The sequence below is a fragment of the Colletotrichum higginsianum genome, chromosome 8, assembly GCF_001672515.1.
Source record: "Colletotrichum higginsianum IMI 349063 chromosome 8, whole genome shotgun sequence".
NCBI lineage: Eukaryota > Fungi > Ascomycota > Sordariomycetes > Glomerellales > Glomerellaceae > Colletotrichum > Colletotrichum higginsianum.
In genome coordinates this window covers 55,777-82,160 of record NC_030960.1, presented here as the reverse complement: position 1 = coordinate 82,160, position 26,384 = coordinate 55,777, and the positions used below count along the sequence as shown (strand labels likewise).

At 54.2% G+C, this 26,384-nt stretch overlaps 10 protein-coding genes across 10 annotated transcripts; 7 read left to right on the top strand and 3 right to left on the bottom strand.

Moving 5' to 3' along the window:
• Positions 1–517: 517 nt before the first annotated feature.
• CH63R_11039 (Cytochrome c oxidase-assembly factor cox-23) lies at positions 518–997 on the top strand (the record flags this gene model as incomplete). Its single annotated transcript, XM_018306013.1, has 3 exons — positions 518–606; positions 669–776; positions 865–997. The coding sequence occupies 3 exons, from the start codon at positions 518–520 to the stop codon at positions 995–997; spliced, it is 330 nt and encodes a 109-aa protein (XP_018152854.1).
• Positions 998–1,601: 604 nt separating this feature from the next.
• CH63R_11038 (N-acetyltransferase B complex non catalytic subunit) lies at positions 1,602–4,963 on the top strand (the record flags this gene model as incomplete). The annotated part of the gene is made up of 7 exons (XM_018306012.1): positions 1,602–1,736; positions 1,801–2,223; positions 2,276–2,365; positions 2,423–2,772; positions 2,822–3,954; positions 4,008–4,126; positions 4,178–4,963. 7 exons carry the CDS (start codon positions 1,602–1,604, stop codon positions 4,961–4,963), a joined length of 3,036 nt encoding a protein of 1,011 aa, XP_018152853.1.
• A 340-nt stretch (positions 4,964–5,303) lies between these two features.
• CH63R_11037 (uncharacterized protein) lies at positions 5,304–6,024 on the bottom strand (the record flags this gene model as incomplete). The annotated part of the gene is made up of 3 exons (XM_018306011.1): positions 5,304–5,599; positions 5,671–5,809; positions 5,887–6,024. 3 exons carry the CDS (start codon positions 6,022–6,024, stop codon positions 5,304–5,306), a joined length of 573 nt encoding a protein of 190 aa, XP_018152852.1.
• A 503-nt stretch (positions 6,025–6,527) lies between these two features.
• CH63R_11036 (Prenyltransferase and squalene oxidase) lies at positions 6,528–7,950 on the top strand (the record flags this gene model as incomplete). Its single annotated transcript, XM_018306010.1, has 3 exons — positions 6,528–7,242; positions 7,291–7,625; positions 7,681–7,950. The coding sequence occupies 3 exons, from the start codon at positions 6,528–6,530 to the stop codon at positions 7,948–7,950; spliced, it is 1,320 nt and encodes a 439-aa protein (XP_018152851.1).
• A 345-nt stretch (positions 7,951–8,295) lies between these two features.
• On the bottom strand, positions 8,296–11,314 carry CH63R_11035 (Serine threonine protein kinase; the record flags this gene model as incomplete). The annotated part of the gene is made up of 4 exons (XM_018306009.1): positions 8,296–10,851; positions 10,929–11,046; positions 11,108–11,136; positions 11,267–11,314. 4 exons carry the CDS (start codon positions 11,312–11,314, stop codon positions 8,296–8,298), a joined length of 2,751 nt encoding a protein of 916 aa, XP_018152850.1.
• A 1,707-nt stretch (positions 11,315–13,021) lies between these two features.
• On the top strand, positions 13,022–14,359 carry CH63R_11034 (Acetylornithine deacetylase; the record flags this gene model as incomplete). The annotated part of the gene is made up of 2 exons (XM_018306008.1): positions 13,022–14,102; positions 14,166–14,359. 2 exons carry the CDS (start codon positions 13,022–13,024, stop codon positions 14,357–14,359), a joined length of 1,275 nt encoding a protein of 424 aa, XP_018152849.1.
• A 165-nt stretch (positions 14,360–14,524) lies between these two features.
• Positions 14,525–15,688, bottom strand: CH63R_11033 (Methylthioribose-1-phosphate isomerase; the record flags this gene model as incomplete). Its single annotated transcript, XM_018306007.1, has 1 exon — positions 14,525–15,688. One exon carries the CDS (start codon positions 15,686–15,688, stop codon positions 14,525–14,527), a length of 1,164 nt encoding a protein of 387 aa, XP_018152848.1.
• A 268-nt stretch (positions 15,689–15,956) lies between these two features.
• On the top strand, positions 15,957–20,853 carry CH63R_11032 (Tmem1 family protein; the record flags this gene model as incomplete). Its single annotated transcript, XM_018306006.1, has 3 exons — positions 15,957–16,167; positions 16,272–19,105; positions 19,156–20,853. The coding sequence occupies 3 exons, from the start codon at positions 15,957–15,959 to the stop codon at positions 20,851–20,853; spliced, it is 4,743 nt and encodes a 1,580-aa protein (XP_018152847.1).
• A 790-nt stretch (positions 20,854–21,643) lies between these two features.
• CH63R_11031 (uncharacterized protein) lies at positions 21,644–21,937 on the top strand (the record flags this gene model as incomplete). The annotated part of the gene is made up of 1 exon (XM_018306005.1): positions 21,644–21,937. The coding sequence occupies one exon, from the start codon at positions 21,644–21,646 to the stop codon at positions 21,935–21,937; it is 294 nt and encodes a 97-aa protein (XP_018152846.1).
• Positions 21,938–24,011: 2,074 nt separating this feature from the next.
• CH63R_11030 (uncharacterized protein) lies at positions 24,012–25,707 on the top strand (the record flags this gene model as incomplete). Its single annotated transcript, XM_018306004.1, has 4 exons — positions 24,012–24,053; positions 24,281–24,323; positions 24,387–24,800; positions 25,370–25,707. The coding sequence occupies 4 exons, from the start codon at positions 24,012–24,014 to the stop codon at positions 25,705–25,707; spliced, it is 837 nt and encodes a 278-aa protein (XP_018152845.1).
• Positions 25,708–26,384: the final 677 nt, after the last annotated feature.

Genomic DNA, 26,384 nt, shown 5'->3' with positions numbered 1-26,384 from the left:
ACTCGAGGTTGTTCGGCACAATCGGCCGTAGACGGCACGTCTTACCGCATCTCCCCTTTTTTGAGGGGGGGATGGGGGAAGGGGAGGGTTTGCACGGCAACTTTACGCCGCGTAGGAGGCCCAGATGACAAAGAACGCCAATCATAGCAGTGGATCTTAAGTTGGCTGTGCCCACAGCGCATTGCCCATGGCCCCGTGCTTGCTCGCTGGCAGCTGCAGAGCATCTGTGTTTCTATCTTGGCGGGTGCGGGGGAAAACTGTTCAGAGGGTCAGTACAGAGGGCAGACGCCTGGAAACCCCAAACCTAAGTGCCAAGGCAGCAATACAAGCTCTTATCTTATCGCACTATCTCCTGGCACTGGACAGCCATTGTCGCGTCGTCACGTCACCGAATCAAATGTTTGTCGCATTTTGAACAATCAGCCGCGCAGCCGCATCCAGCGTAACCAAAGCCGCCACTGACTCGACCAATTCGACCCGAAATACTTACTACCTCGTCCCTTTTTCAGTCCCCATAATGTCTACCGGCAACCCGCAACAGCCTACCACGGGCGTGTCGGAAAAGGTTGACGAATCCTACGCCGAGAGTAAGGCCAAGTTCGAAAAGTAGGCCGGATCACATACACAGCGCATGCAGGGGATCATACCGGTTGACACCTGGAAAACAGCAAAGCGAAGAGCGAGTACTTTGATCCTTGCCAGGAACTTGCCCAGAAGAGCATCAAGTGCCTGCACAGAAACGGTGGCGATAAAACTATGTGTGGCGACTATTTCCAGTAAGAAGGCTCCATGGTGTTATTTTGATGCATTGAAATCCCCAAGCCCGGGGATGTTGCCGGTCCCTTGATACTAACGTTCTTTCAGGGCCTACAGAGATTGCAAAAAGGCCTGGGTTCGTATTCACACGCCCTTCCATATAACCGACCTTGAGGTACTGACATTGCCAAAGCTCGACAGGCGAAAAGAAGAGAGGAAGAAGAACGGCGCCTGGTGGTAATCGATCGAGCTCTACGCTCGCTCGTGCGACGAACGTGACGACCCCGAGACGGACCGAACCCTTTCGAAGCCAGCGGAAAGGAACGCCGAGCGTGAAGGAGGGACAGTGTACACTATGTATTTTGTTGCATACCCGGCCAGGAGTTATAATGTTGTATGAGTAAACCTGGTTATGATAGCATAAGATGGCACGCCCCGTCTGTTGGATCTAAAGAATCGGATAGGGATGGGATGCTGTGAAGCGACCGCTGGGCCACGTGTGCGCCTGCGCTTACTGGAATAATCCCATCCTAGGACCGGACCTATTCTAGAATGACATGCTCTTGCATCCCGGTGTTTTCCGGCTACATCCTCATCATCTCGGGCGTCCATGAAGACACCCTCCCTGTGGTTCTGGAGTGGCGCCGGAAAGACTCCCGTCTCGACCGGAAAACGGGACGGCGGATATCGGAGGAGAAATGACCCGACCAACCAATCAGCTATTATGGTCTCCACCCCTTTGACGCCTCACGAAACCGAGCTCTCAATGCGTGCTGCTGCACCTTTGAGCGCGCGGTGCCCCTCCAAAGCTATTTCTGCCCCGCCATCCGATCAGAAGCATCACCATGTCCTGGAACCGGCCTCAGCTGAGGAGCGGCACCGATCTGCAGCTGCAGTCGGCCTTCAACGACGGACAATGGGCCAACGTCATCCGTCTTGCCGAAAAGCGTTTTCGGACCTTCAACGACCACTACTTTGAGGTTTGTTAATTCACCTCACCGCTCAACCTCGCCCAAACCAAACAAACCTGACCGCATTTATCAGGCTGTGAAAATATGTGCCGAGAGTCATCTGGAGTCGCCTTTGGACAAGGCATCACCTCTCATTGCGGTTCAGAAGCTCGCCGAGGACCCGTCTGCCGTGAGAGATGCCGACTCGCTCGAGTTGCTTGAGTGGGCGTCTGAGGGTTTCATGGAGGGCCAAGATTTTGCCGCGACCTTTGGACCCCTGAAGCTGCGCTATGTCAAGGCGAACCCTAAGGATAAGAATGGTGGGACAAGATGCCTTGAGTCCTGCCTGTTGCACTGGGACTTGGTTAGCGCACAACAAGTCAGTCTACCTCTCGTTGAAGATGGACACACCGTTCTAGTACTTACGCACCTGCAGATTGCCGCAGTTCTCGACAGGTCGTTCCCTCAAGAAAGAAGCTTCATGTTTTGGAACATTGCCATCACACATCTTCTCGCGGTGAGTTGCTTCAGCTCCCAACTGAGCAAGGGATGTGGCTGATAGGCTGCAGACCAGCGACCAGTGCCCCGCCGGCAAGAAGCAGCTTTACGGCATGCTAGCCTTGAAGCAGATGCAGCGCGCTGCCCAGTTTGCGGAACAAGTAAGACGCCCGTCGCCGTCGGAGAAGGAATGCGACTTGAGGACTGACTTGGCTTAGCGCGGCACAGAGAAGAACGGCGAAGTCTCCGATCGAGCGATCAAGACGGAAGAAGAAATTCTTCTCTTTTATCGCATTCTCGAGGCTCACGGCTCCGATGCAGAGTGGGATGCGGCCCTCAAGGGTCCATCGCTCAACCCCGTCTACCAGTTCAAGGCCGGCCGTAAGGATCTCTTTCTGCAGACCATTGAGGTACTTGAGCGAAAGGGGAAATGGAACACGGTATACGACCTTTGCAAAGAATGCCTTTCGGCCACGGATGAAAAGGGCCAGATGAGCCTCCTCGCATGCGACTGGGCTGTTTGGAAGAAGTTTCTTAATGCCGCTGGCCGCACAGGAGAGGCTCAAGAGTAGGTGGAGACGTACCTGATTGAGTAGATTGTGTCTGACCTGTAGTAGGGCATCGACCGAGCTTTCGGGGTTGATCAATCGGTTCTTGGCACAAGAGAACGTCCGCTCGATTTACAAGCGCAACATCCGACTGGCCAAGGTCGAGATGACCTTCCAATTCTCGCGACCCACGCAGTCAAAATCGGAGGCCAAGTCTGACAAGTTTGATGAGCTGTGTCGGTACATCGACATTGAGTGCGAGTCACCTGCTTGTTTCGACGACGTCAGGGGTTTTGTTGAGCGCCTCTCACCCCACGAGATCAAGGATCTTGCTTACCACTACGTCGTCCGGCTGGCAGAAGAGATCAATGATACTGCCAAGTCAGCATCTGTCAAGGCGTTAGCTTTCAAGCTGCAGTACCTTGGTCTGTCCTCGTCCAAAACCGTCATCCGTGTCTCCAACGAGGACCCGAAGAAGCCAAATGACTGGAAATGTGTTGTATGCGCAAGTGTCAACAAGTCACCCATCTGCACGACCTGCTTGCAGAACTTGCTGGAGTCTATATTGACTCTTTACTCCACCCTCGTCAACTCTTCCGAAATCAGCCCATCCCTCGATTGTATACCGGAGCTTGCTATTCTTGCAGCAACATGCTGCATTAGACTGAGCGGTGCACACCAACGCGGCGCCGATAACCCAACCACGCCGACATCGAGCGGCCAGACCGATCGCCTTCTCCAGGCTGCACTTCTTATCGAGGATCAACTCACCAGAACTCCGAAGCATACCAGACTGACATTAGTTTTGGCGCGCATCTATCTCGTGCTGGGTTGTGCATCCCGGGCTCGTGAGGTGTGGGACACGGCAGACGTAAAGCGCACCATTATAGATTCGCTTGGCCCCTATTTCTTCGATCGATTGTCCAGTATTGCTCCTACCCTGGTTCTTCCGCCGAACAGACCCGAGAGAGGCCTAATGCAGGGCCTCAAGGCACACTACAGCACGTCGCTCAAGCTGAGAATGCCCAGAAGGCTAGCCGATGCCTTTGAGGCCGAGAGCTACACTGCAATTCTCGACATTCCCAGTTACATCGAGCGTCTGAGATCGAGCTGCACACTAGTCATGGGCTACGTCGAGGAATCTCGATCTGCTCGAGCGCTTGGCATTCGTAACGACTCGATCTTCGACGAGCCAGCGATTGGTGAGTTGTATGGACGCCTTTGATACTGTCGAGACACTAACAACGGTACACAGAGGAAATCACTGACGACTCTGTGTTGAGCGAAGTCATTGACTACGGATCCGTTCCTAATCTGGAAGCGTCGACGTCCCGGCCCATCTATGATGTCCTGCGGCTTGGTCCTGACCCGTCGGTATGTAGTCCATTTATCCAAAGCACGACGCGTACTAATTGAAGGAACCAGAACGTCCGTTCACACTTGGCTCTTGCAGCAGAGAGATATTTCGAGATACTGTCTTTTAAGCCCGCATCGTCGTACAAAGTAGTCAACGTTGCTCAGACGGCGGCGGCGGAGCAAGCCTTTGTCCTCGATTCACTCCAGAGGCTCGGCAACTCCCTCAACAGATTCCTGCACGCTCGAGGAAAAACTCTCACCCAGCACGAAGAGACGTATTACGGCATCATCTCCCTACTTACCACTTTGATTCCTCTCGCTGTCACCGCCAGCAGAAGCCCGTCACCCCCTCAGCTTCTGTCAAGCATCGCCTCAGGCATCAATTGCGGCCTCGAAGTTCTTCGCGCACACTCTCTGTCGACGCCAGCCGATGCGGAAAGATCCAGGGAACTGCTTATGCTAAGCTCGCTGCACGGTCTTTTCACTCTACGCGATGCGGCCGCGGCCGTGAAGCTGGCTACATCCCACATTGTGGCGTTCAACGAGCGGGAGAAGGAGAGAGACCGTTCTGGACAGAGTAACGTGCCCAAAGAAGTCTTAACTCAGGTCAGAGCTTTGGAGGCCGCGGCGGGCGCCGCCATGGCGGAAGGCAAGGCACGGGTTGCTCTTCTGAAGAAGGAAGGCGACGGCTTGAGCGCCAAGGTGAGCTCCTGGACTTTTGAGGCGGATCCGGAAGACAAGTTGGCGAAACAGATCCACGATGTTGCCAGGCCGCATGTTAGCGTTTGGTCACAGAGAGTGGCCGACAGCTGGCGGACGAATATCAAGGGCTGGGAGCTGGTGCGATGGGAGTAGATGTCTCTTTCTCTTCGTAAATGGAGGCAGTCAGTCACAACCCCCCCGATTGCAATTCCAGCGCGATGAGGTCTATCATCCACGGCAGGGAGCCCCAAATAGAGAACCATCGGATCAACTCATACAACTTTTAATCAAAGCACAGTGACGCCGGGTATATCCTTCCCATGATATCATTCGTCCGACAACTCCGCATGATGCAAGACGAGTCCACGCTGGCGGCCCGAGCCTTCTATCTCCCCAGCAAGGCCTTCATCCCATCACAGTGCAGGACGCGCCCGCAACGTCAGATCGCCCTCACAAAACATCAGAATGTCTTCATGCTAACGCTGGCCCTCCTTTACTCGCTGTCCCTCCTCTTTCTCTGCTTTCTCTGAAACTGCTCCTGCTCCTCGCGCAGCGTCATCCACGCCCAAAACCAGCACATCATCTCGAGGAAGGCAAAGGTCAGGAAAACGCGGTTCTTGAGGCCGTCGCCGCCCCATGTTGAGGGCGTATAGCGCGGGTTGGTCACATGTGCTGAGGGGTGGGCGAAGCGGTTGCCGCCGCGGGTCGGGCTGCCGTAGAGGGGCGACGAGGGGCCGAAGAGAAACGTGTATATGACAAACGTCATGGACAGGAAGAGGCGGACGGGAGCTGAAGTTCAGGTGCGTCAGCGGAAGCCTCGGACGAGACAAGAATAGAATGAGAAAGAACAGCTAGTTTACCCTGGGTTCCCCAATAGTAAATGAGCCAGACCTCCTCGGGCATGCTGAGTGTGACGAGGTCGCTGAAGCCCAGCATGGCGAGAACGGCGGCGAGGAAGGCGAGGGCGGGTGACTTGTTTTCGAAACTTCGCGCATACGGCTGAAATTGGAGACGACATGTCAGACCCCGAATATACAAAGTCATTGACGGCGGGAGGAGAGAGCAGAAAGACTGACCATGCCCATAGACTCGCCCAGCACGTACACCAGGGCTTGATCGGCGATGGTGACCGGGCTCGTAAGGAAGAAGTAGGCGAGGGTGATGTGGAAGAGGGAGAGGGAGGTGATGATCGTTTTTGCAGAGATGAGCGCCATGATTGCGGTTTCGTAAACCTATCCAGGAATTGGTAGGCGAGGTTGTGACAAGACAGCAGTGACAAGTTCTCAGGGGGGAAATGTGGTAGTGTCGCGTTGCTTGCGTCCTACGCAGAAAAGAATGGATTGCGCATTGACGACCAGCACATGTCTTATCGGTTATCGGAGGATGGGGTCGGTCGCGTGAGCTTAGCCTGTGGCTGCAAGGCTTATCGAAGCTGAGCTTCTCATTCGTCCGGTTCCAGATTTGTGTGGTGTAATGAGGCTCCAGCGCTTCTCCCCTGCTAGCGCATTGACAGCTAGGTCCATAGCTACCTACCTTACCTACCTAGGTACCTAAGCTGAGTGGGGGGTGGGGTGCCTTTGTCTGATTGTATTATCCCTTCCTAGAATGCAGTCTTTCCAACGGCCGAGAATGTCTCTCTTCTGGATAACATCGCAAGCCCCGACAATCCCACCACTCTATTTCCGGGTCCGCAACACCGAGTAATTCAAGACTAAAGATGACAGCCGATGCCACGATGCCGCTCGAAAAGGCGCGCCACATCAAATACTGGCAGCGCTGCCACAAGACCTTCCTTCCGCACCAGTACACTTCCAACGACAGCTCGCGCATCGCCCTAAGCTTCTTCATTATCGCCGCTCTCGACATCCTCTCCCCGCCCGAGCCTTCCAAAGAGAACCCTCATCTACTCACGGCCGCCGATCGAGTCGCCGCGCGGAACTTCGTTTTAGGTCTCTACAACACTGGCGGCGGCTTCTGTGGCTCGCCAACCCACGCCCTACCTACCGAGCTATACGCGGACTGGGACATTGAGGAGGGCACGGCCCGGACGAGAAACTCGAGTTCGGCGAACCTGGCGTCGACGTATTTTGCGCTCTTGAGCTTGGCCATCATCGCAGACGGGCATGAGGCGGCAACGAGTGCCTTTGCGGGCGTGGACAGGGTTGTGACGTTGCGGTGGCTCAAGCGTTTACAGCGTCCGGATGGGAGCTTCGGAGAGCTCGTCCTGGACGACGGGAGCATAGAAGGCGGCAATGACATGCGGCTGTGCTTCCTGGCTGCCACCATACGGTGGGCACTGCGGGGCGATACCAAAAAGGGAGACGACGACTGGGTCGAGGACATTGACGTTGATGCGCTGGTCAGGTACATCCGCCAGGGCCAAACCTACGACGGCGGGCTTGCGCAGAGCTCCCACCAGAACGAATCCCACGGTACGTCCCCTACATGGCGGAAGTGTCTACTGAATGACGAAACCTGAGTAAAGCGGCCATCAGCTGGCTACGCGTGGTGCGCGGTAAGCGCCCTCGTCCTTCTCGATCGGCCCCCCACCCAAGGTGCTATTCCTCACCGCAGCGAGATCCTCCACCAGGGTATTCCAGACGTGTCGTTGCTGGTCAAGTTTCTCGCCTACCGCCAGTTTGAATATCTCGAACGAGAGGACGACACGGATGACACCGCCACCGACAACTTTTTATTGCCCTACTCGCTGAACGATCTCTCGCTGAACTCCAACCTGCGTCTTGTGGGTTTCAACGGGAGATGTAACAAGTTGGCGGATACCTGCTATTGTTGGTGGGTTGGAGGGACATTGCAGGTGCGTCCTGGTTTGTTGGTTTCGAGAAACGGTGTAAATCTGACAGTATATCTAGATGCTGGGTCACGTCGACCTCATCGACACCGAGCCGTCACGCCGTTTTATCATGAACAAGACACAACACCTCATCGGCGGCTTCTCCAAGTACCCTGGCGCCCCGCCCGACATTTATCACGGCTTTCTAGGCCTAGCCGCGCTTGCCATCATGGGTGACTCAGCCCTCAAGCCGTTTGATGCATCCGTGTGTGCGACACAGGAAACTGTCGACAAGGTTGTGGCCGCGAGGGAGGGGCTCAGGGACGCAACCAGAGCGGGGCGGCGGTAATCAGCACTGTATATCCCTACTCAGGACATATTGGGTGGAATAGCCATCCAACAAATGTTGCAGAAAGCGGTAATGGTGGCCAGCGTTGACTGGGTAAATCTTTCCCCTCTCATTTGTGAAAGCATCAGCGCCTACTATTTAGTACAAGGTATCCTCTAAGTATGGTACACGACGCCGAAGATGAAACATAGAAAATAACAATATGAGAGCTTGTGTCTCGGCTCGTTTTTTCGAGCGTGGATGATGGAACTGGAAATATACAGTTCATCTTATAACAAAAAAAAAGGGGGAAGGGGCAGTGTTTTGTGAAGCCATCAGAATTGTGTTTGCCTTCTCGATCATCGATCATGCTTCAACTGGCGGGACCTTGGTCTTTGGCGTCACCGGGACAGCATCCGTGTCTACTTTGGCTTGACCTCCCGCGGCCTCTGTCTCGCCATCTTCAATGATCTGTTCTTCAATGCGCTCACCCGGTCCTCCGACAACGGGACTAAAGGCATCGACTTCCTCGATCTCTTCTTCAGCCTCTTCACCTTCCTCTTCTTCTTGTATCGTCACTTCGCCGGACCGACGCCCGATGCCGGAAGCACTTACACTCCGCGAGTGGCTGGACCCTGTGCTTCGGGTAGCGCTGCCTCCGCCTGCGCCTGCACTGGCGCCCCCGCCACCGCCGAAAGCCAGCATCGGCCCCTTGAAGATGTTCCGTTTCCTTTTCGCAAACTGAATCCCTCCTCCTTGCGAAAAAAAATTCGGCGAGCCCGGAGCCTGCATTCCCGAAATCGGTGGCGGGGGCATGCCCTCGTTGAATAGGGCAAGAGGAGCCGGAGGCCCCGGTCCCCGGACAAGGCGGATGTTGGATGGGAACGCTGTGGTGGTCGGGGTGGCGGGAAGAACCTTGACAGAATGGTGAGGTGACTGTCCGCGCTGCAGAGTGTTTTTGGACATTGATGTCGACACGGAGCCGTTGGAGCTTGTTGACGAAGCCTTGGAGTGGGAGTGATGGTGATGGGGCATTGAACGAATAGACGAGACCGACGAAGAAGTGGATTTCCGGCCCCTCAGTCCTGCCGAGGAGCGCCTCATGGTTGTTCGAGGGGTCATGGGAGACGGCGACAAGGACTGCCGTTTATACGACGTCGTTATCCGAGAAGGCATATGCGACGGCGTCGAACCTGCTCCTGTCACCGGGCTATTGAACCCGCCAGACCCTCTCTGTCCTGGCAGTGCCTTGTTCAGATGGCCATTTGCCATGACTCCGCGAGGCAGGCCAGCCTTGACTTGCGACACGGCCTCGTCCGTAGTTGAATACTTGCTCGTCTGCGGCCGAGGACTAGTGTCTTTCGAGTGCTTGCTACTGTTGCCGGCGACACTGCCGTTTTTATCGACCAGGTTGGGTGTCGAGTGGCTGCCTCTCTTATTGGCATGTCTCCCCCTACGAGTGTTTTCGAGGAACCAGTGCGTCCAATTCTTCCAGTGGGCAATGATAGCCTGGGAGGGCTTCTTCCGCACTTTTTGTTGCTGTTCGGGGGGTCGCTCTGGCGTTCCGTTAGTCGCCAAAGCTTCCGAGGTGGTCACTAGGTGCAAGGTCGAACCCCGCGATCTCGCGCTGCGGATCACGCCCTCCTTGGGAGGCGGAACCGGACGACGGTTTCTAGACGTACTGGCAGACCGGATCGAGTCCTTGTCAATGGGAGGCGGTGGCTCCTCCGTGTTTGGGCTTCCATTCTCCTTGCTATGTTCCGGAAGCCCTGGCAAATCCCCGAAATCCGAGTAGTGGGCGCTCCTCCTCTCGGACCGGCCCCTTGTCCTCGGGGTTACCGGCGCGTCTTCGAGCCTGATGAAACGATTTGTCAGTCCGCCATCCTCGTCGACCTCCTGCAGCACCGGTGCTATCCGCTCCAGTCTGCTTGACGCTGCAGATAGACGACGCAGACTCCTGTTCTCAGCCTCTCGTTCGCGACGTCTCCTCTCCCTCCTGCGAACTTTGCGCTGCTCCTTTTCGATGAGGAGGGTCCACCAGCCAGCCAAGGCATCGCATCGCTGGGCCAGAACACTTTCTATGACCGAGTCGATGTCAACGCCTGCGCTCCGCATACGCTGAAGAGTCTCCTTTTCTAAATGAGTCGAGAATGGTGCGGGCCTTTGCACTTTCAAGATGGCCTGCTGTGCCGGCGCATGCTCGGCGAGAAACGGATTTGTGAGTATGTCGGGGAGCGAAGGTCGAAGGAGAGGCCGCTTTGAGAGGAGCGATTTGAGCAAGGGAATGGCGGCAGGCGGCAGATGTTCGGGAAATCTGGGTTCTTCGCTGAGAATCTTCGTTCGTGTGACGCTGTCATCATCGTCGTCGAATGGCAACTCCCCGCAGAGCAGAGCGTAGAGAATGACACCCAGGCTCCAAACGTCGACCTTTTCCCCGGCATATTTCTCGCCCTTGAGCATCTCTGGCGCCGAGTAGCATATGGTGCCGCAAAATGTCTGCAAGTAATTGGACTTGCCCTCATATTCCCTCGTGAAGCCAAAGTCCACCAGTTTAACGTTTTCGTGCTTATCGAAGAGAATATTTTCGAGTTTCAAGTCGCGGTGAACGCAAGATTGCTGGTGTACGTATGCGACGGCGCCAACGAGCTGCGCAAAAATCTTTTGTACTTTGTGTACGGGCAAGGGGCCATGTTCGAGTAGGTAATTGTAGAGCTCATCACCTATCGGAACGTCAGTCGTGTTCGTGCTGCCAAGGTGGCAAAGGATGGTGTTACCAGAGCAGTATTCCAATACCAGCCACACCAGATTTTCCGTGACTATGACCTCGTACAAACGGGCGATATGGGGATGAACGAACTGCCGGTGGTGGTGGATCTCTCGGGCGAGGTTCGAATCGCCCTTGTTCGCGGACTTGAGTACGACCTTTGGCGAAGCATGTTAGTAAGTCGGTCATCGGTCGAAAACTATTCAATGTCCAGTTGCCGGCGGGCCTGACTTACTTTGGAGCCATTGGTGAGCTTGTGAGTGGCTAGGTAGACTTTCCCAAATGAACCTTTTCCGATGAGGCGACCGAGCGTGTAGTTGCCGACGGAGCTGAGATCTTTGTTGGAGAATTCACTGTAAGAGGGAGAGGGGTCAGCTCGAGTCGAAGCATCGGGAGGGAGGCAGCGGGACTCACTCAAGAAGCTCCTGGTACGAGCGAGCAAGCTATCAAAGAGTCAGAAGAAAATAGAAATGATGTGATGGGCCACAGCGCAGGACAATTGGCCGCCCGGACAAGCGGGCAGTCAAGCGTTACGTCGCAACAGATCAAGACGGGGTGGTTGTGGTGACGCACCTTGGCCTTTCGACCCAGGGCCTCGGCATTCCCTCTGTTCGCCTGCATCCCTTCGCAAGGCGATGACTAGCACGTCAAGGCCGACCGAAGCGAAGCCCGGCGCAATGGGCGAGCTCGAGCAAGATCCAGGACAATCTGAGGACGAAGTCGAGGGGCCAGAACGAGGTTGTTTTAGGATGGACGTCTCGGAAGCCGACAGTGGCGCGCAAATAATGCCGCCAGCTGCATCTAGGATGTTGAAGATGGCCCAGTATGTATGCGTAAGCCGGGGTCGAGTGCGCGTCGTCGGGTATCGTAAGGAGGGGGTGGGTGGATTCTGGTGTTACGAATTGAAGCTGGCAAACGGTGCAAGCCGAGACAGCTCCCAGTGTCGAGAAAAGAAGCGAAGGCTGGGGAGGTCTGTCGAATCCGAGAAGGGTCCAAGTCAGGCGAGGCGGAGCGAAATGAGGATAGGATAGGAGGGATAGGACAAAAAGAGAGAGAGAACCAGGTACCTGGCGAGGCATTGCAATTCAGCGCTCCAATCCCAGAGAGGCAAGGAACAGCGGCCGGGTGGAGTCGGTGGGATTTTAGTGGACGGCATGACCCAGACCCCGTCGCAAATTCCTGAGTGCTCCAGGCTGGATATCTAGCCCCCGAGATCAGCAGGTCTGGGGAAAGAATGGGTGAGCATGCCGCTATGAACCCACTGAAGCCACCTGGAATTGTTCTGTTGCATGTTCGGTGCGTCTCTCAAAAAACATCAAACACGACCGGGCCTTACGCACCGAGCTGGACAGAGCAAATATGTACCTATTGGCCTCCAAGTTTTACCCGCTAGGGTTTTGCTGTTTCTGCAATCAAGGTCGCATAGGACGAGTGGCGATAGCGATTGGCCATTCGCAGAACAGAACGGAGTGCGACAAAGGGGGAACGAAATCAACCGGCCCGGTATCGTAACGGCCAAGTCAATATCAGACCATGACAAGGAGGAGGTCTCATGGCACAGAATGATAGAGCAGCTGCGTCCAGTCAACCAAGAGACCCAAGGCGTCGAGCCGCATGGTCTCGTAGCCCAAATGCTAAGACAATGCTGTCACAAGTGACTGCTACCAACTATGCAGCAAGCTGTTTGTTGGTACGTCACTCGATCATGGATCAGACTTGAGTTGGTCTTCCGGGTTTGCGCCAACACCACAATTTGAATACCAAAGTACAAACAACAAAGTGATGACCGTGTTTGTCTCGTTTACATGGTACCTCTGTTCCATATTCATCAACTGTTGCGAAGAGGGAGAGAGCTACATCTGGAGACAGGATGTTGAACAGTAATAGAGGCCAAGAAAGCTCAGTTCATGTGTCTGAAACGTGAATGAAGGCCCCCCCCCCACCAGCAGCTCCCTCAGCTGCGAAGAAACACACCTCAATAAAAGCATGGATCACTTCATGAACATGCGTGAATATGGGGGTGGCTGATGCTTCTTCATCCGTGCATGTGGCTGGAGCCAATGGCGGGAGCTTGGAAGGGAATGACCTCATTTGTACAGTGCTAGACTGTGTTATCGACACCCGCTCCCGCCTCGAGGCAAGCCGACCTCCGTCCGCTTTCTTCTTCCGACATCGCTTCTGCCTGCAAACAGAGCCAAGCTCCGGCTAACTTTCACGCCCGGCCGCTGCTACCTGGTTCCGAGGCGCATTTTCTCACCAATACGATTGGGTGTGCGCGCGTGTCTGTCCAACCTCAAGTCGAATCCGAGCTCCAAACAGCCAGCAACCATGTACATCTCCCAGTTTCTGTCCTTGGGCGCTTTGCTGCCGTTGGCAGCCACCTTGGGCATCCAGCAACCCCTCGGCGCCGACACCCCCCGGCTGACCCCTCATGCTTCGTCTGTACTCCCGGGCTCCTCGTCGCCTTCGTCTACCGCACCTTCTTGGCGGGGGGAGCTTTTAAAGCTGCACCGCTCCCTCATTGAAATCCCCTCCATCTCGGGCAACGAGAGTGCGGCGGGAAAATTTCTGGTTGATTACTTGACTGGCCGGGGCTACGTCTCGTCTCTCCAGTTTCTGCCTCCGCGCAGTAACGATTCCAACGAGACACCGCGCTTCAACGTATTGGCCTGGAAGACGAACCAACGCCAGCCCAAGCCACGCGTTGTCATCTCATCTCACTACGACGTCGTGCCGCCGCACATTCCCTATGGCATCTCGGATGACCAGATCACGCCCGATACCCGTATAAGTGGAAGGGGAAGCGTAGACGCCAAGGCCAGCGTCGCTGCTCAGATCATTGCCCTCGAGGACCTGTTCAGCGCTGACAAAGTCGACCCTGACGATGTGATGCTCTTGTTCGTCATCGGCGAGGAGGACACGGGTGACGGAATGCGCTTCTTCTCCGATTCCTTGCAGGAGGCCGACCCGCCTGTGCAGTTTGGTTCTGTCATCTTCGGCGAGCCAACCGAAGGCAAGCTAGCTTGCGGCCACAAGGGCGGGGTGTTCTGCGACATCACGGCAAAGGGTGTTGCTGGTCACTCCGGCTACCCCTGGCTGGGCAAGTCGGCCAACGAGATCATGATCAAGGCTTTGGCCAAAGTCATCACGACCGACCTCGGAAGCACCGAAAAATGGGGCAATACCACGGTGAACGTTGGCCAGATCAATGGCGGCGTCGCCCAGAACGTCATCCCTGCCGCGGCTCTGGCTAGAATCGCAGTCCGCGTTGCTATCGGCCCTGAGAAGGATGGCGGAAACATCGTCAAGGGCAGGATCCAGAAGATACTTGACGAGACCGATTCCGAGTCGCTCGAGTTGACGTGCACACACGGATACGGCGTCGTAGAGGCCAACTGTGATGTTGACGGTGAGCAGGTTTCCATCGGCCCGAGAAGCAGGCACGGAAAAGAAAGCTAACACAGCGATGTAGGGTTTGAGACGACCGTGGCCAACTATGGCACTGATATCCCCAACCTCAAGGGCTCTCACACGCGCTACCTCTACGGCCCAGGCAGCATTTTGGTGGCCCACGGCCGCGACGAGAACATTACGGTCGGCGAACTCGAGGAGGCTGTGGGAGGTTACCAGAAGCTGATCTTACATGCTCTCAAGGATTCCGCCTGAGCTGGGTTCCCAGCGTGGTCTCGGTACACATACAGTAGTCGGTTGTCATTACGCCATATCCGTATCCTCCCTCTATATATCATTTAATCGTGTACCACCCTTGGACTGCAGCGGAAGCTTGCGGGCCTGTCAATTTTGACACAACCTTAAACGATCCTTTCGTCTTTACTGGCCAACCACCCTGGCCCATCTCTCTGGCATGATGTGACGAAAGTCGAAGCGTCCCTCGGCGTTCTTGACGACGGCGCCCTTTTCCGTAACGACGGCATCGATCAGGTCGTGCGGTGTCACGTCGAAGGCAGGGTTCCAGACGTTGATGCGCTGGTCGGCTGTCGCGACGCGAGCTGTTTGCTTGACGTTGACACCGCCGTCGGCCTGAACGACCGCGCCGGAAATCTGGGTCAACTCCTCGCGCCTGCGCTCCTCGATCTTGATGCCAGCGCCGGTCTCAGTCTCGAGGTCGATGCTGGTGGTGGGAGCGGCAACAATGAACTTGACGCCGTGGTGCTTGGCCAGGACAGCGAGCTGGTAAGTTCCGATCTTGTTGGCGGTGTCGCCGTTGCGGACGACGCGGTCGGCGCCGACGATGACGGCGGCAATGTTCATCTTCTCCTTTTGCAGGTTGAAGAGCGCGGCCGCCATAGAGTCTGTCACGAGGGTGCTGGGGATCTTCTCGTAGACGAGCTCAAAGGCTGTCAGTCTGCTGCCCTGGTTGTAGGGCCGTGTCTCGGTGCAGTAGGCGTGCTGAAGGAGGTTGCCGGACCAGAGGGTTCTGATAATGCCGAGGGCGGTCCCGTGGCCAGAGGTTGCCAGCGAGCCGGTGTTGCAATGGGTGAGGATAGAGATCTTGGAATCGGGCGACGCGCCAGCGACATCCTTCAGCCATTGAGCTCCGTGGTCACCGATAGAGAGGTTGGTCTGGAGGTCCTTTCGCAGGATGCTCTCGGCCTCGTCGATATAAGCGGCGATGATGGACGCGGCGTCATCTTGGGGTGCGCCTCTGATGCGGGTTTTGAGCTGGTTGATGGCATTGGTTAAGTCGACAGCGGTCGGTCTGCTCTCCTTGAGGTAGTCCAGGCGTGAGTCGATATACGATACGGTGTCTTGAGGAGAAGAGGCCTTGCAGCTGCCGTTATGCAGTTCAACAGCGTGAGCGAGAGCAGCCACAATGGCGATGGCGGGTGCGCCACGGACTCTCATGGACTTGATGCAGTCGAAAGCCTCTTCGCTGGTGGAAACCTCGTCATAGTGAAATTCGTGGGGAAGCCTGAGTTGATCCAAGACTTCGAGTCGACCCCGGGTGTACTTGACGGCCTGAAGTCCAGACATGGCGTATGATGTTCAGCGGACGGACGAAAAAGGGGTTTGCAAAGGGAAACGCGTGTATTGTCGGGAAGAGCTGGGACAGAATCTCTTGTTCGTCTGGGTCATGCTTGAAATTGCAATCCGATCATGAATACCTGCAGACGAGGGGCAACCGATTCCGAGAAACCCAAAAAAGTTCTGCCGCCGTGCGCCCCTCCGTCGGAATGGTGGTGCAAGCCGGCGTCATCTTAGGCCAACCAACGGTACACCGCCTTCGGGGAATCATCGGAGGATGAAGCCAGCAACCCTCCACCCCACCCAAGCTGGAACCTCACCGAGATGTCACACCTTGACACCTCCTGGACACCTTGCAGCAGGCGGCACCACGAGCACCCACCCTCCGCAATTTGTGAAATGGCGCCGTGACGGACCATGTAATTTAACATCCAAATTGGAGGAGCCGTTCAAGATGGAGCGGCCTTTTTCAACCTCCAAAGTCACTGGTACGTACGTTTGTTGCTCCCCCAGTTCTCTCGGACCGCAACGCTTGCGATTGCGTGCAACGGACAGTGTGTTGAACCAACTAACTAAAGCATGCGCTTCGCAGTCGAGTACTTCGACCCTCATGATGTCTATAAGCTCGTGGCCCCGGGCCTCGTCCCGCGATTGCCCCTGCGCAACCTGCACTGGCAGTCCCACGCCGGCCCTCTACGATCCATCGACACCCTTCACGTAGAGCTCACGTCCGCCGGCGGAGACTCCGCTGCGCCGTCCTCGCCCACCGTCCCTCCCTCGCTGCGCCGCTCCGTCAGTGCCAGCACAAAAGATGACGGCTTCCAGACACAGTCAATTGGAGGCAAGAGCGCGTCGTCTGATACCACCGACGCCCCGACGGTAGCTGCGCGCCAGCCCGGCAAGGAACGACGCCATCAGATTCCGGGGCTGAGACGGACACCTTACCTTAAGGTCTTGCTCGTTCGATGCGACGACAGCGACACGTACAAGTCTCAGACGAGAGCCGAGATCAGAGAGTGGATCAAGAAGAACACGCCCCCCTCGCAGTCGACCCGAAAGCTGAATACCCAAGAGAACCACGACGCCTTTGAGTTCCTCATTGTCCACGTCGTCATACCCAACACCTTTGCTGCAAACCAGCCCAGGGTCAGTGGCAAGGGTCCTGATGCCACCGAAAAGTCGAGGACGTCGAGATGGGGCTCTGGCTCCTCAACACTCCTGGAGAAGCTCCGGTCCGACTTCAACAGTTCCAGCAAGGGCGCTGTTGACCGCGTTGCCCAGATCCGCATTGGCATTAACGATGTGCCCTATGATGTCCTTCCCCGCGTGGTACCCGCTACTCCGACCGGCTACACCGAGTCGCGCCAGGACGCCGAAAATGCCTGGGAAGATTTGATCGGCAAGTTCAAGGAACTGATTCTGTCGTCTTTTGACATGAGGGTATCTCAATACGAGGAGGACATCAAAGAGAAAGACGCCCAGCGCGTTCTTCCAGGCTGGAACTTCTGCACCTTCTTCATCCTCAAGGAGGGCCTGGCCCGTGGGTTTGAGAGCGTAGGCTTAGTCGAAGATGCTCTCGTCGGCTACGATGAGCTCAGTGTTGGTCTCGACACCGTCATCCAGGAACAGGCGACATCCGGGGACCCCCAGACGCACGGTGGCTCGCTCTTGAGCCATACCGAGGATCTGGTTAAGCGCGCCGAAGCCGCTATAGCCCAGCTGGGCGCCGATGACGGTTCCATGGAAGATGAGCAGCCGGTTGACTTGCAGGCGACCGAAATACCGCCAACCGACAAGTTTGACGACATTCCCATCAGTTCCACGAAGAAGCCATACCGCGAGATGATCGTTGGCAACAACGTTTCGGTCTATGACTTCCGCTGTTACATATTTGCGAGACAGATCTCTCTTCTGCTTCGCCTCGGCAACGCCTGGTCCACCAGAGAGGAGCTCCTGGCAAAGCTTAGGGAACAGCAGGAATCGGTTCTTCACGGCGTTGCCCCGCGAGCACCGCCTCCCAAGCAGACGGATGAGGCCGAGAACTTGTCAATGCTGGCCGAGATCTGCCGCAGGACATTGGAATTCGTCCCTGCCGTTTCGCAAGTGATGAGAGCAGATATCTTGGCGGCACTGAAGAACAAGCTGACGGAAGAGGACTCTCCCATCCTAAATCCCGTTCTGGCCGAGGCCATCGACAACCTTGTCGCATCCTTCGCCTTCTCAGTCGCGCAGCAAATCCTTGCTCAGACTTCCACAAAAGCACTCCCTATCCCGCCATCCACCCTGACCCCCACCGATGGCCACGAACCCAAGTCTTCGATCCCAGAGCTCAAGACGATGATGCATCCGGCTCGGAACTCTTCTCTGCGTGTGGGGACAAACGCAACCACAAGACAGCCGCCAAGCCCCGGCATCTTCCCTGGCGCAACATCATCCAATGGCGAAGTTTCAACAGCACCGAGCGCTCACTTCTTCAAGGCTGGCCTGGAAGAACTAGCTGCGCGTCGTGCCGAGCTATACGCCCTATCCAGGAATGTACTCCAGGGCAGCGGGAAAAAGCGTGGCTGGGATATTGGATGGACCTCGGCGCCGGTTCTCGGGGAGATGGATGGCAACGAGTTCGAGGACGTGAAGCTTGATGGTGATAACAATGAGCAGTCAAGCCCGGACAACTCGGAGCCAATCTGTACAGGGTCAGCCGGCATCGAAAATGGCCTCTTGCACGCCGCTCTTGACAATCGAGATGACTTCTACCGCCTTTACGAGACCCTTACCGACAAGGCTTTGCGCCATTACACCGTTGCAAACCACAATCATGCCGTCAAAACAAGCATGGCCGACTTGGCCGTGCTGAAATACCACCTCGGCGAGTATGGGCCCGCGGCATCGTTCTTTTACATGACTACACCATTTTTTGGCGAGAACAGCTGGAGTCTGTTGGAGCTGTCGATGCTCGTAATGTACTCTAAATGTCTCAAGGAGCTTCAGAGGAAGGACGAGTTCGTTCGAGTAGGACTGAAGCTTCTGACAAAAGCAGCCGCCGCCGAAAACGAGAAGCAGCAGCGCAAAAAGACACTATCTCTGGGAACCACTTCGGAGGTTCAATACCCCGACAAGAGCGCCATTCTTGGCTTTCTCGACGAAGTGTTGAGCGTGGCCAATACGCTCTCCAGTGAAGTGAGAGTTCCTCTAGGTCATCTCTTCACCCAAGTTGAAGTGGTTGGGTCTCCCGAATACCACACCGGAAAGGACTGCTTCTCTCTTACCATCAAGCTGCGCAGTCTGCTTATGGACGACCTCAGCTTAGAGAAGGCGGCTATTCGTCTTTCTAGAACTACATCTGGGGGCACAAAGGAGGTCTGGTTGCACACCGCGGAGGCGAACATCCTGAAGCCCGGTGTCAACAAGCTCCGTCTCACCAGCACTGTAGGTGACCGTGCCTTAACGCAGTGGTGCAGATGACTGACTAGTGACAGACAAATGTATTCGGGCATTACAGAATCGACCGAGCAGATTTGATATGCAACAAGGTCGATCTGCACTGGGAGCGAGACGTGAACCAGACACCAAGCAAGACAGCCCACATCTTCCGCTTGCCGGACCTGGAGCTGTATCGCCCAGCAGGCGGTTTGAGCTGTCGACTTACGGCAGCCAGAGATATTCAGCTGGACAAGAACAATTCTGTCGACCTGGAGTTATCAACAGGCTGGAATTCCATAAAGTCTTGCGAACTCACCGTGAAGCCATTGACTGGTGGTCTGAGGATCATCTCGACTGAAGCGGAATTCCTCGGACCCGAATTCGAGTATGAGAGGCCCTTGGAAGCAGGCCTCTTCCGCTTCGGAACCATTGACGCGTCATCTACTATGAAGATGCGCTTTCCTTATACAATCGAGCAAGATGTCCCTAACATCTCGGCCAGAGTCGAAATGTCTTACACGACAGAAGACGGCACGTATCACTACTCCAACATTTTCTCTGTTCCTGTCGCCCTTGCCTTGGGCGTCAACGTACAGGATGTTTTCAAACACAACGCACTATTTTCCCGCTTCAGCGTCTCGACCGCCTCGCTGAGCCCACTGAGGTTGTTCAAGACCGCGCTCCTTGACTCGGACGTCTTTGCCGCTCATTCTGCGCCTTCGTCAGACAAGCCAGTCCTGATTTTTCCGAGGCAGCCTGCCAGTTTACTCTACAAAATCACCCGCAAAGCTGCGGGTGCCACCACGCCGAAGACACAGCGGACGCTCTACCTCAAGCTTCAATATAATGTCCTCCTAGATGATATCATCAGCCTGGTCGAGCAGTCCCTCACGCAAGCTATTCAGACATCGCCGATATCATCGTTCTCGGTTTTGCTGGTCAGCCGAGTCATCGCCGAGGTGCAGTCCAGCCTGTCAGCCTATGATTTGGAGCGCGCCGCTCTCCTCGGGGAGGTTCCGACGTCATTTATTTCGACTCTTCTTTCCCGCCCTGTTTTTAAAGGGTTGGGAACAATTCCTGGAGGCAGCGAGGATGTCTATGCGGCGCTAAAGCAGTTCCTCTGGGACTGGCAGTCAGCAAATCCCAAGTTGGCCATTGGGGATATCAAATCAGCGACCCGTTCGATCCTTATCCCTGTCGACGTGCCTTCCATTCCCGTCTTCCATTCAGTCGACATCCAGCTTCCTCCCCCCGACGAGCAACCCACTGGCTCGACAGTAGCCGTCAACCAACTGCTCTCTGCAAACCTGCGGCTGCGATGGACTCGGGTCTGGGACACGGCTGTTAGCGATGGCAAGGGCATTAACCGGGACTATGAATTCAGTTACGATGTCACCGGCCCTGGTGACACATGGCTCATCGGTGGCCGGAAGCGGGGAAACTTCAAGAGCTTGGGTGTTGACAAGTCGGATGCCAAGTTTGGCGAGTCCGAGCTTCATGTGCCTGTTCTTATCGTTCCACTGCGTGAGGGGAGGCTGCCGTACCCCAACGTTGAGATTCGCGAGGTCAAGAAGGAAGAGAACGAGGAGACCGCTGGGCACCATGAGATCGACTACCAGAACATCGGGGAGACGGTGTGCGTAGTTGCCGACTTGCAGCGGGTGACGTTGAGCCTCGACGCCAGCGGCCCCAGTGGTGGCCCGCTGGTCTTAGAGAGCGAGCGGCGCGAGTTTGAACATCGCGTTCTGTTGTAGATATCCCAGGAGCCAATAGCACAACACCAGCTTCTGCACCTCATCACAGCATCAATGTAGGATAGTCACACGAGTTGCATGGCGCCGCTCAAGCTGAGCCGAGGCTCGGAACCCATTCCACTGATTCCACCCAACTCTGTCCATATCAGTTAGCCATTGAGAGGGTTCAATGGCAGCCTCGGGGATATTTGCCTAGTCATGCGGCTTTGGGGCTCAGTCCCATCAGCAATTTCTTCGGTGTCGCCGTGACGCAGCCGACAAGGTCATGTTGCCCGATAGGCCGATGTGTGGCCCCTGTCCCACTATGCGGCTCCGCAAAGACTCGGCAACTCCAATTAGAGGAGCCTGGTCCTCCGCAACCAACCAACGCAGCCACTATTTAATCCAAGACAGGAAGGACGTTGGGTTGAGACAGCGACCTTGTGACCTCTCGTACCATCTGTGCCGCGATGGAATGGAGTCGGCACTCACGTTTGTTGATCGCAGCCACGATCTCACATTCGTGCCTGATGTGGGCCAGTAGCAATAGGATTCGCCTATATAACAAGACTTCCGTCGCGAAATGTCATGTGCATCTCGGATCTCGGGTCTCATCGCGAACATTTTGTACTCGACTCAAATCTCAGCAGACCACGACCTCATTGCTTCATCCATTTGAAGTCATAACTGCTACCGACCGGCTTCAAACCCCAGAGCATCTACACTGGCGTTTGAACTTTCGTCTCTCAACAGTTCACCCATCAAGCGCACACAGCCGAGCATCCGAAACACATTCTCGTGGCAAATAAACATGTTCGATCAAAGTTTCAAAACAGAGAGCCAGATATCGCTCATTGGACACGACACGGCTGACTCGAAGCCCTCCACGACTGAACGAAAAGAGGCGAAGAAGTCACTGTTTCAACGGCTGCAAAGCACAAAGAGGGCCGAGATTTCGGAGGAAGACTTGCTAAAGTACACTGGCATGACCAAAGACGGTCTTGCTGATTGGGCTAGGGACCGTCCCGGTGTCGGTAAGAACCAACGTGCCGAGGGCGCCTCTGGACCCCCAGAGGCTGCGGGCATTGTTATAGGGGGTTGTTGAACGAGCCCTCAAGGTGGAACACTGGACGGAAACGGAGGATCTGTGATAAGGACGCTGGAGGCACAACAGATTGCAACGTTACACTCTTGCCATTTTGGACCAAACCATCATGGCAAGTTTTGTTTAGTTAGGTTGAATGCGCGCGCATGTAGCTTCTAATGACTTTTCGTAAGATAGGCAACTTTGTGCCTGCTATTTCCTCTGATTGTCTCGGCCGCGTGGTGGTAACATTGTGTATGCATGACCTGGGCTGATGGATGAAAAATCTTCGACCATCATTCATATAGCTGGAGTGTGGTTAATCCTTGGCTTTCAGCATGTTTTATGTCATAGAGCGTTGCCTGATTTGTGTTTAACATGATTGTATCGTTTCGGCGTACGCATCTGGGATAAGACAATCCTGGTTGTCACCCTAGCACAACGAGAGGCAAAAGCTCGGTACTCACCGGAGGCATGGATCAAACAGCCAGTCAGGGTGCACTTTTATGCTGTTTTATGCAGCTTGCATTGCTTTTACAATTTAGAATGCAACCCAAACTCTTGACTTATTTTGGGCAGCATTAGGTTTATTTGCAATCAGTATTTCTGAACAAGAAACGCAAGTTGACAATAAAAAAGAGCTTGAATATCAATGCTTAGGAAGATCTTCTCTACAAATAATACGGGCAGCTGCAATAGGGGAAGAGCATAGCTAAAACAAGACTGGTGGGATCACATGCAGGTGACTTGCTTTGAAAAACTTTGGCCAATCTGCACTCCTTTCACAGATCCACTCTCCCAGATATCAGTTCATTGAGTTCTGTTACAAGCCCTCAAGCTTTGAGAGTCAAGTATCTTCACCATGAGATTCTCACTCTTTGATTCTACAGGCAACGGCATAGAGATTGAGACGCTTGTAACGCATCTTATTCAAAAACATAATGTATACATCAGGCGTCCACTGAGACTCTCATTTCAGCCACTTTTTGTTCCAAATTCAAATGTTTTCAAGTATTTAGAAGCTGATCAGGGTCAGTGAGAGGGCGCCAAGAACGCACCTGGGCCTTGGAAGACCGTGCAAAGAATTTGAAACCTTGTTGTCGACAAATCAACCTTCCAAAGTTTTGAGGAGACTTTCAGAGTTTTTAAAAAAAAGCCCCTTACTACCTAGCGTGGCAGAGCCAAGTACGAGACTGTCGCGAAGTGAACATGGGCCTTCCTGCCATCGCCTTAGCCGCCTGACGCTCTGCTACTCAATTCTCTGCAACACGTGGTAATCGATCTTCAGGGTCCCCTTTTGCAAACATCTAGACCAAGGGGCATGGGTTTGGAAACTCACAGGAGGCAGAAACAAGGCTTGACCTAGGACACTCTGCATAAATAATACGATCTTGAATCGTCGAATCTGCTCATGCTGAATGCGCCAAAGATGGGGTGGTCAACATTCGCCTTTGTCCCTCTAGTCACAGCTAAGACTGGGAGACTAGCACAGTACTAAACATTCATAGAGATGGTATCCTCGTTCCAATAAAAGGCGTAGCCAAAAAGTCTTTGGCTTGCCCCCTGCAATGTTATCAAAATAAGTACAGGAACGGATCACCCTCTTTCTTGGTCTTTGGGGTCTGGAGCGGAGCGCTTGCTAGATATGGTTCGGGTAAGGGGTAAAGGGCGCTCAGCCTGGGCCTTCCATTGTTTCCATTGCAGGGATGTTTGTTTAATGATTACTGGAGCCGCGGGCTGTAATGTAACCAGCTGAAGTTTCAGGCATGGCCGAGACCGTTGTGACGGATGAGAGAGGCCACACGGAGAACAATGCAGCAAATCTTTGTTCCCAATTTTCCAAGTGCGACTCCAAAAGGGTTCAATCTAAGTTCAGCGCTAGGGAAAGAAGGTTCATCTCGGGTTTGTTGCGAAGACATATCTGTCTGCTGTTGCTTCAAGAGACAAGGCACCCCAATCACAGTCATTTGATAGGGAAACAGCGCTGATGATTCAAAATGATCAAATCCTGCCCTTGAATAGAAAAATTGTTCCACCCTCTGAGCCTTCACCTATTTGAAAGCTCTTTGCAGGTCCAGAACAGGCTGCCGACAAAATGTTCGCGACTCTTCGCACTGAGGATCGGCACGGAGAGGTCGTATGCATATCGAGCACGAATCGACCTCCGCAACCTGGGCAGAACCAGAATCATTTTGCTTGCGACGGATGTCGAGCAAAGAAAGTAGGTCTCCGACTAACAATCGACTGAAACAACAAAGTGAAGCTAACTTTGCGTTCGTGTAGCTGAAATGCACTGGTCATAGATTCGGATGTCATCGGTGTAGGGATCGAAACCTTGCATGCACATATTCAAATATCTCGCAGCCTAGACGACGAAAAGTCGACAGAACATCAGCACTTGACAATGGTACATCTAGCAGCACGGTTTTATCGCCGCCATTGGGGGAACGCCTCTCTACTTCCTTATCAGTGGAAGCAGCAAAGACAACTGTGGCGGCTCAGACGATCATCACAACATCAGCTGAAGGATTCAGATCTGAACAGTTGTTGCCAGCTGCACATACACAATCAGCCAGAGGATCCCAGATCGGAGAATCCTTAGTCCAAGCACCTGGATTCATCGACTCGAGCCAATCATCCGGCTCCCAATCATGCGAGCTGCTGCCCGGCACAAGTCCTGATTTCCAAGATTTGGACTTACCAGACTACATGGAGTCAAACACGAACGATTTTGATATGGATGAGCTGCTTGATGTCCATGGGGCTTTATCGGAGCAAGATGCAGAAGCTCTTGAGATGGGTAGTGCCTTTGCGACCTGCACATCTCCCAAAGACAAAGCAACCACGCGCGAGAGTAGTCTCGCCACAAGCAATTCGTCGTCAGGTAAGTATCATTGATGTAGGTATCGTCGGCTTTGGGAACCAAATTCGCCAAAATGATGCTTCTGTCCCACGATACTGGGAAGCTATCAGGCGGTTGCGCTAATACGTGCGTAGATGACTTCCAATGGAATTTAATTGATTATTCCTCTAGAAAGCGAGCTGGCGAGCACCAATCTCGGCAGTTCGTCTCCGCAAAGAAGACGTCGTCTACCAGTTTACCACAACGAATCAGCTCAACAATTCCATTTTCATCTTACAAAGAGGCGGGCGCACATGCTACAGAATCCCCGACTGTCACTGTGGCGAATGCATACCGTCACCAGGCACGAAAAGTGTCACCTTCTAGGACTGCAACAAGTCTGACAAGCGCAGCAACGACGTGTCGCTGCGTAACTCTCACCCTGACACTTTTGGAAAAAGTACAGAGTTATAGCAAGGTCACCAGCTTCTGTACGGCAGAAAAGTCACTGCACTCACTTAAAGGATTAATATCACAGTGTCGAGGAATATTGAATTGCCCAGAATGTCGAAATCCCACAAGGGTAATGACATTCTCTATCCTATTGGCAGAGAAGGTTGTTGGAATACTGGAAGATGTAGCCTCGGTCTGGGAGTCAACCACGTTGGCTTGCGGCTCAGATGGAAACGCAGCGCAGATCGAGGTGTATGGCCATGCACACCGTTGGGTCCCGATTTCTCTTGGTCAGTATCATATCGACACTGTCCAGGAGCGGTGCGAAATATTCGGTTTCTTGATCCTGGCCCAGGCGAAAAACCTCGGTAGCTTACTGGATCGTCTGAGGCTCCATGCAGAGGAGAGGAGATTGGAATCGCAACAGAGCTCCCTTCAGCCGATCGCCTTAAGGGTCCAGGAATTGCAAGAAGCACTGAGTGGGATGGATATTTAGATACATTGTCGCGATAGTCCTACTCGGCTGCATCTTTCACTGAGTCACTATGCGGCCTGCTCGAGTGAACAGCTTACGAGTCGACAAGAACGCACAAGGGTAGATAGAAACACTGCAAAACAATCAGATAACGGTATCAAGATTGACGGCAGATAATTTGCGGTACATTACTTACCTTCAACCTTATTAGAAAACCACCGAAGCCGTTTTAGCTAGGAAATCATGGATGGACCTTGCCTGTCATTATTTCGACTAGTTAGACCTCTTGATTCTCCGGCCATGATCCCAACGACCTGGGCTACATCGTATCACGCTAGTAACCTTAATGACACCAAAGCTTAAGGGCACTGCAAAGTTTAGACAACGAGTCATTTTTGGAAAGGGGAGAGAGAATTCCACGCCATCATGCATTCCCAACCCTAAGAAGGAAGTAAATGTCACATGGAGAACCCCGTTTAAGGTAAACGCAAGCGACCTTTTCGAAGGCCATGATCTGCTGAGGCTTCGCAGCTTTGAAATGTGCAGGCAATGTATTCGGTGAAGACCCATCGTCATGAGCCAATGCAGTCAAATACTTCTGGAACGGACATTCTCGAGCTATGGACTGCCCTCATATGCGCTGGAATGGGCTGACAAAAGCTGTAAGGTTTCTCTTCAGCATGATATGTGTACCGGCG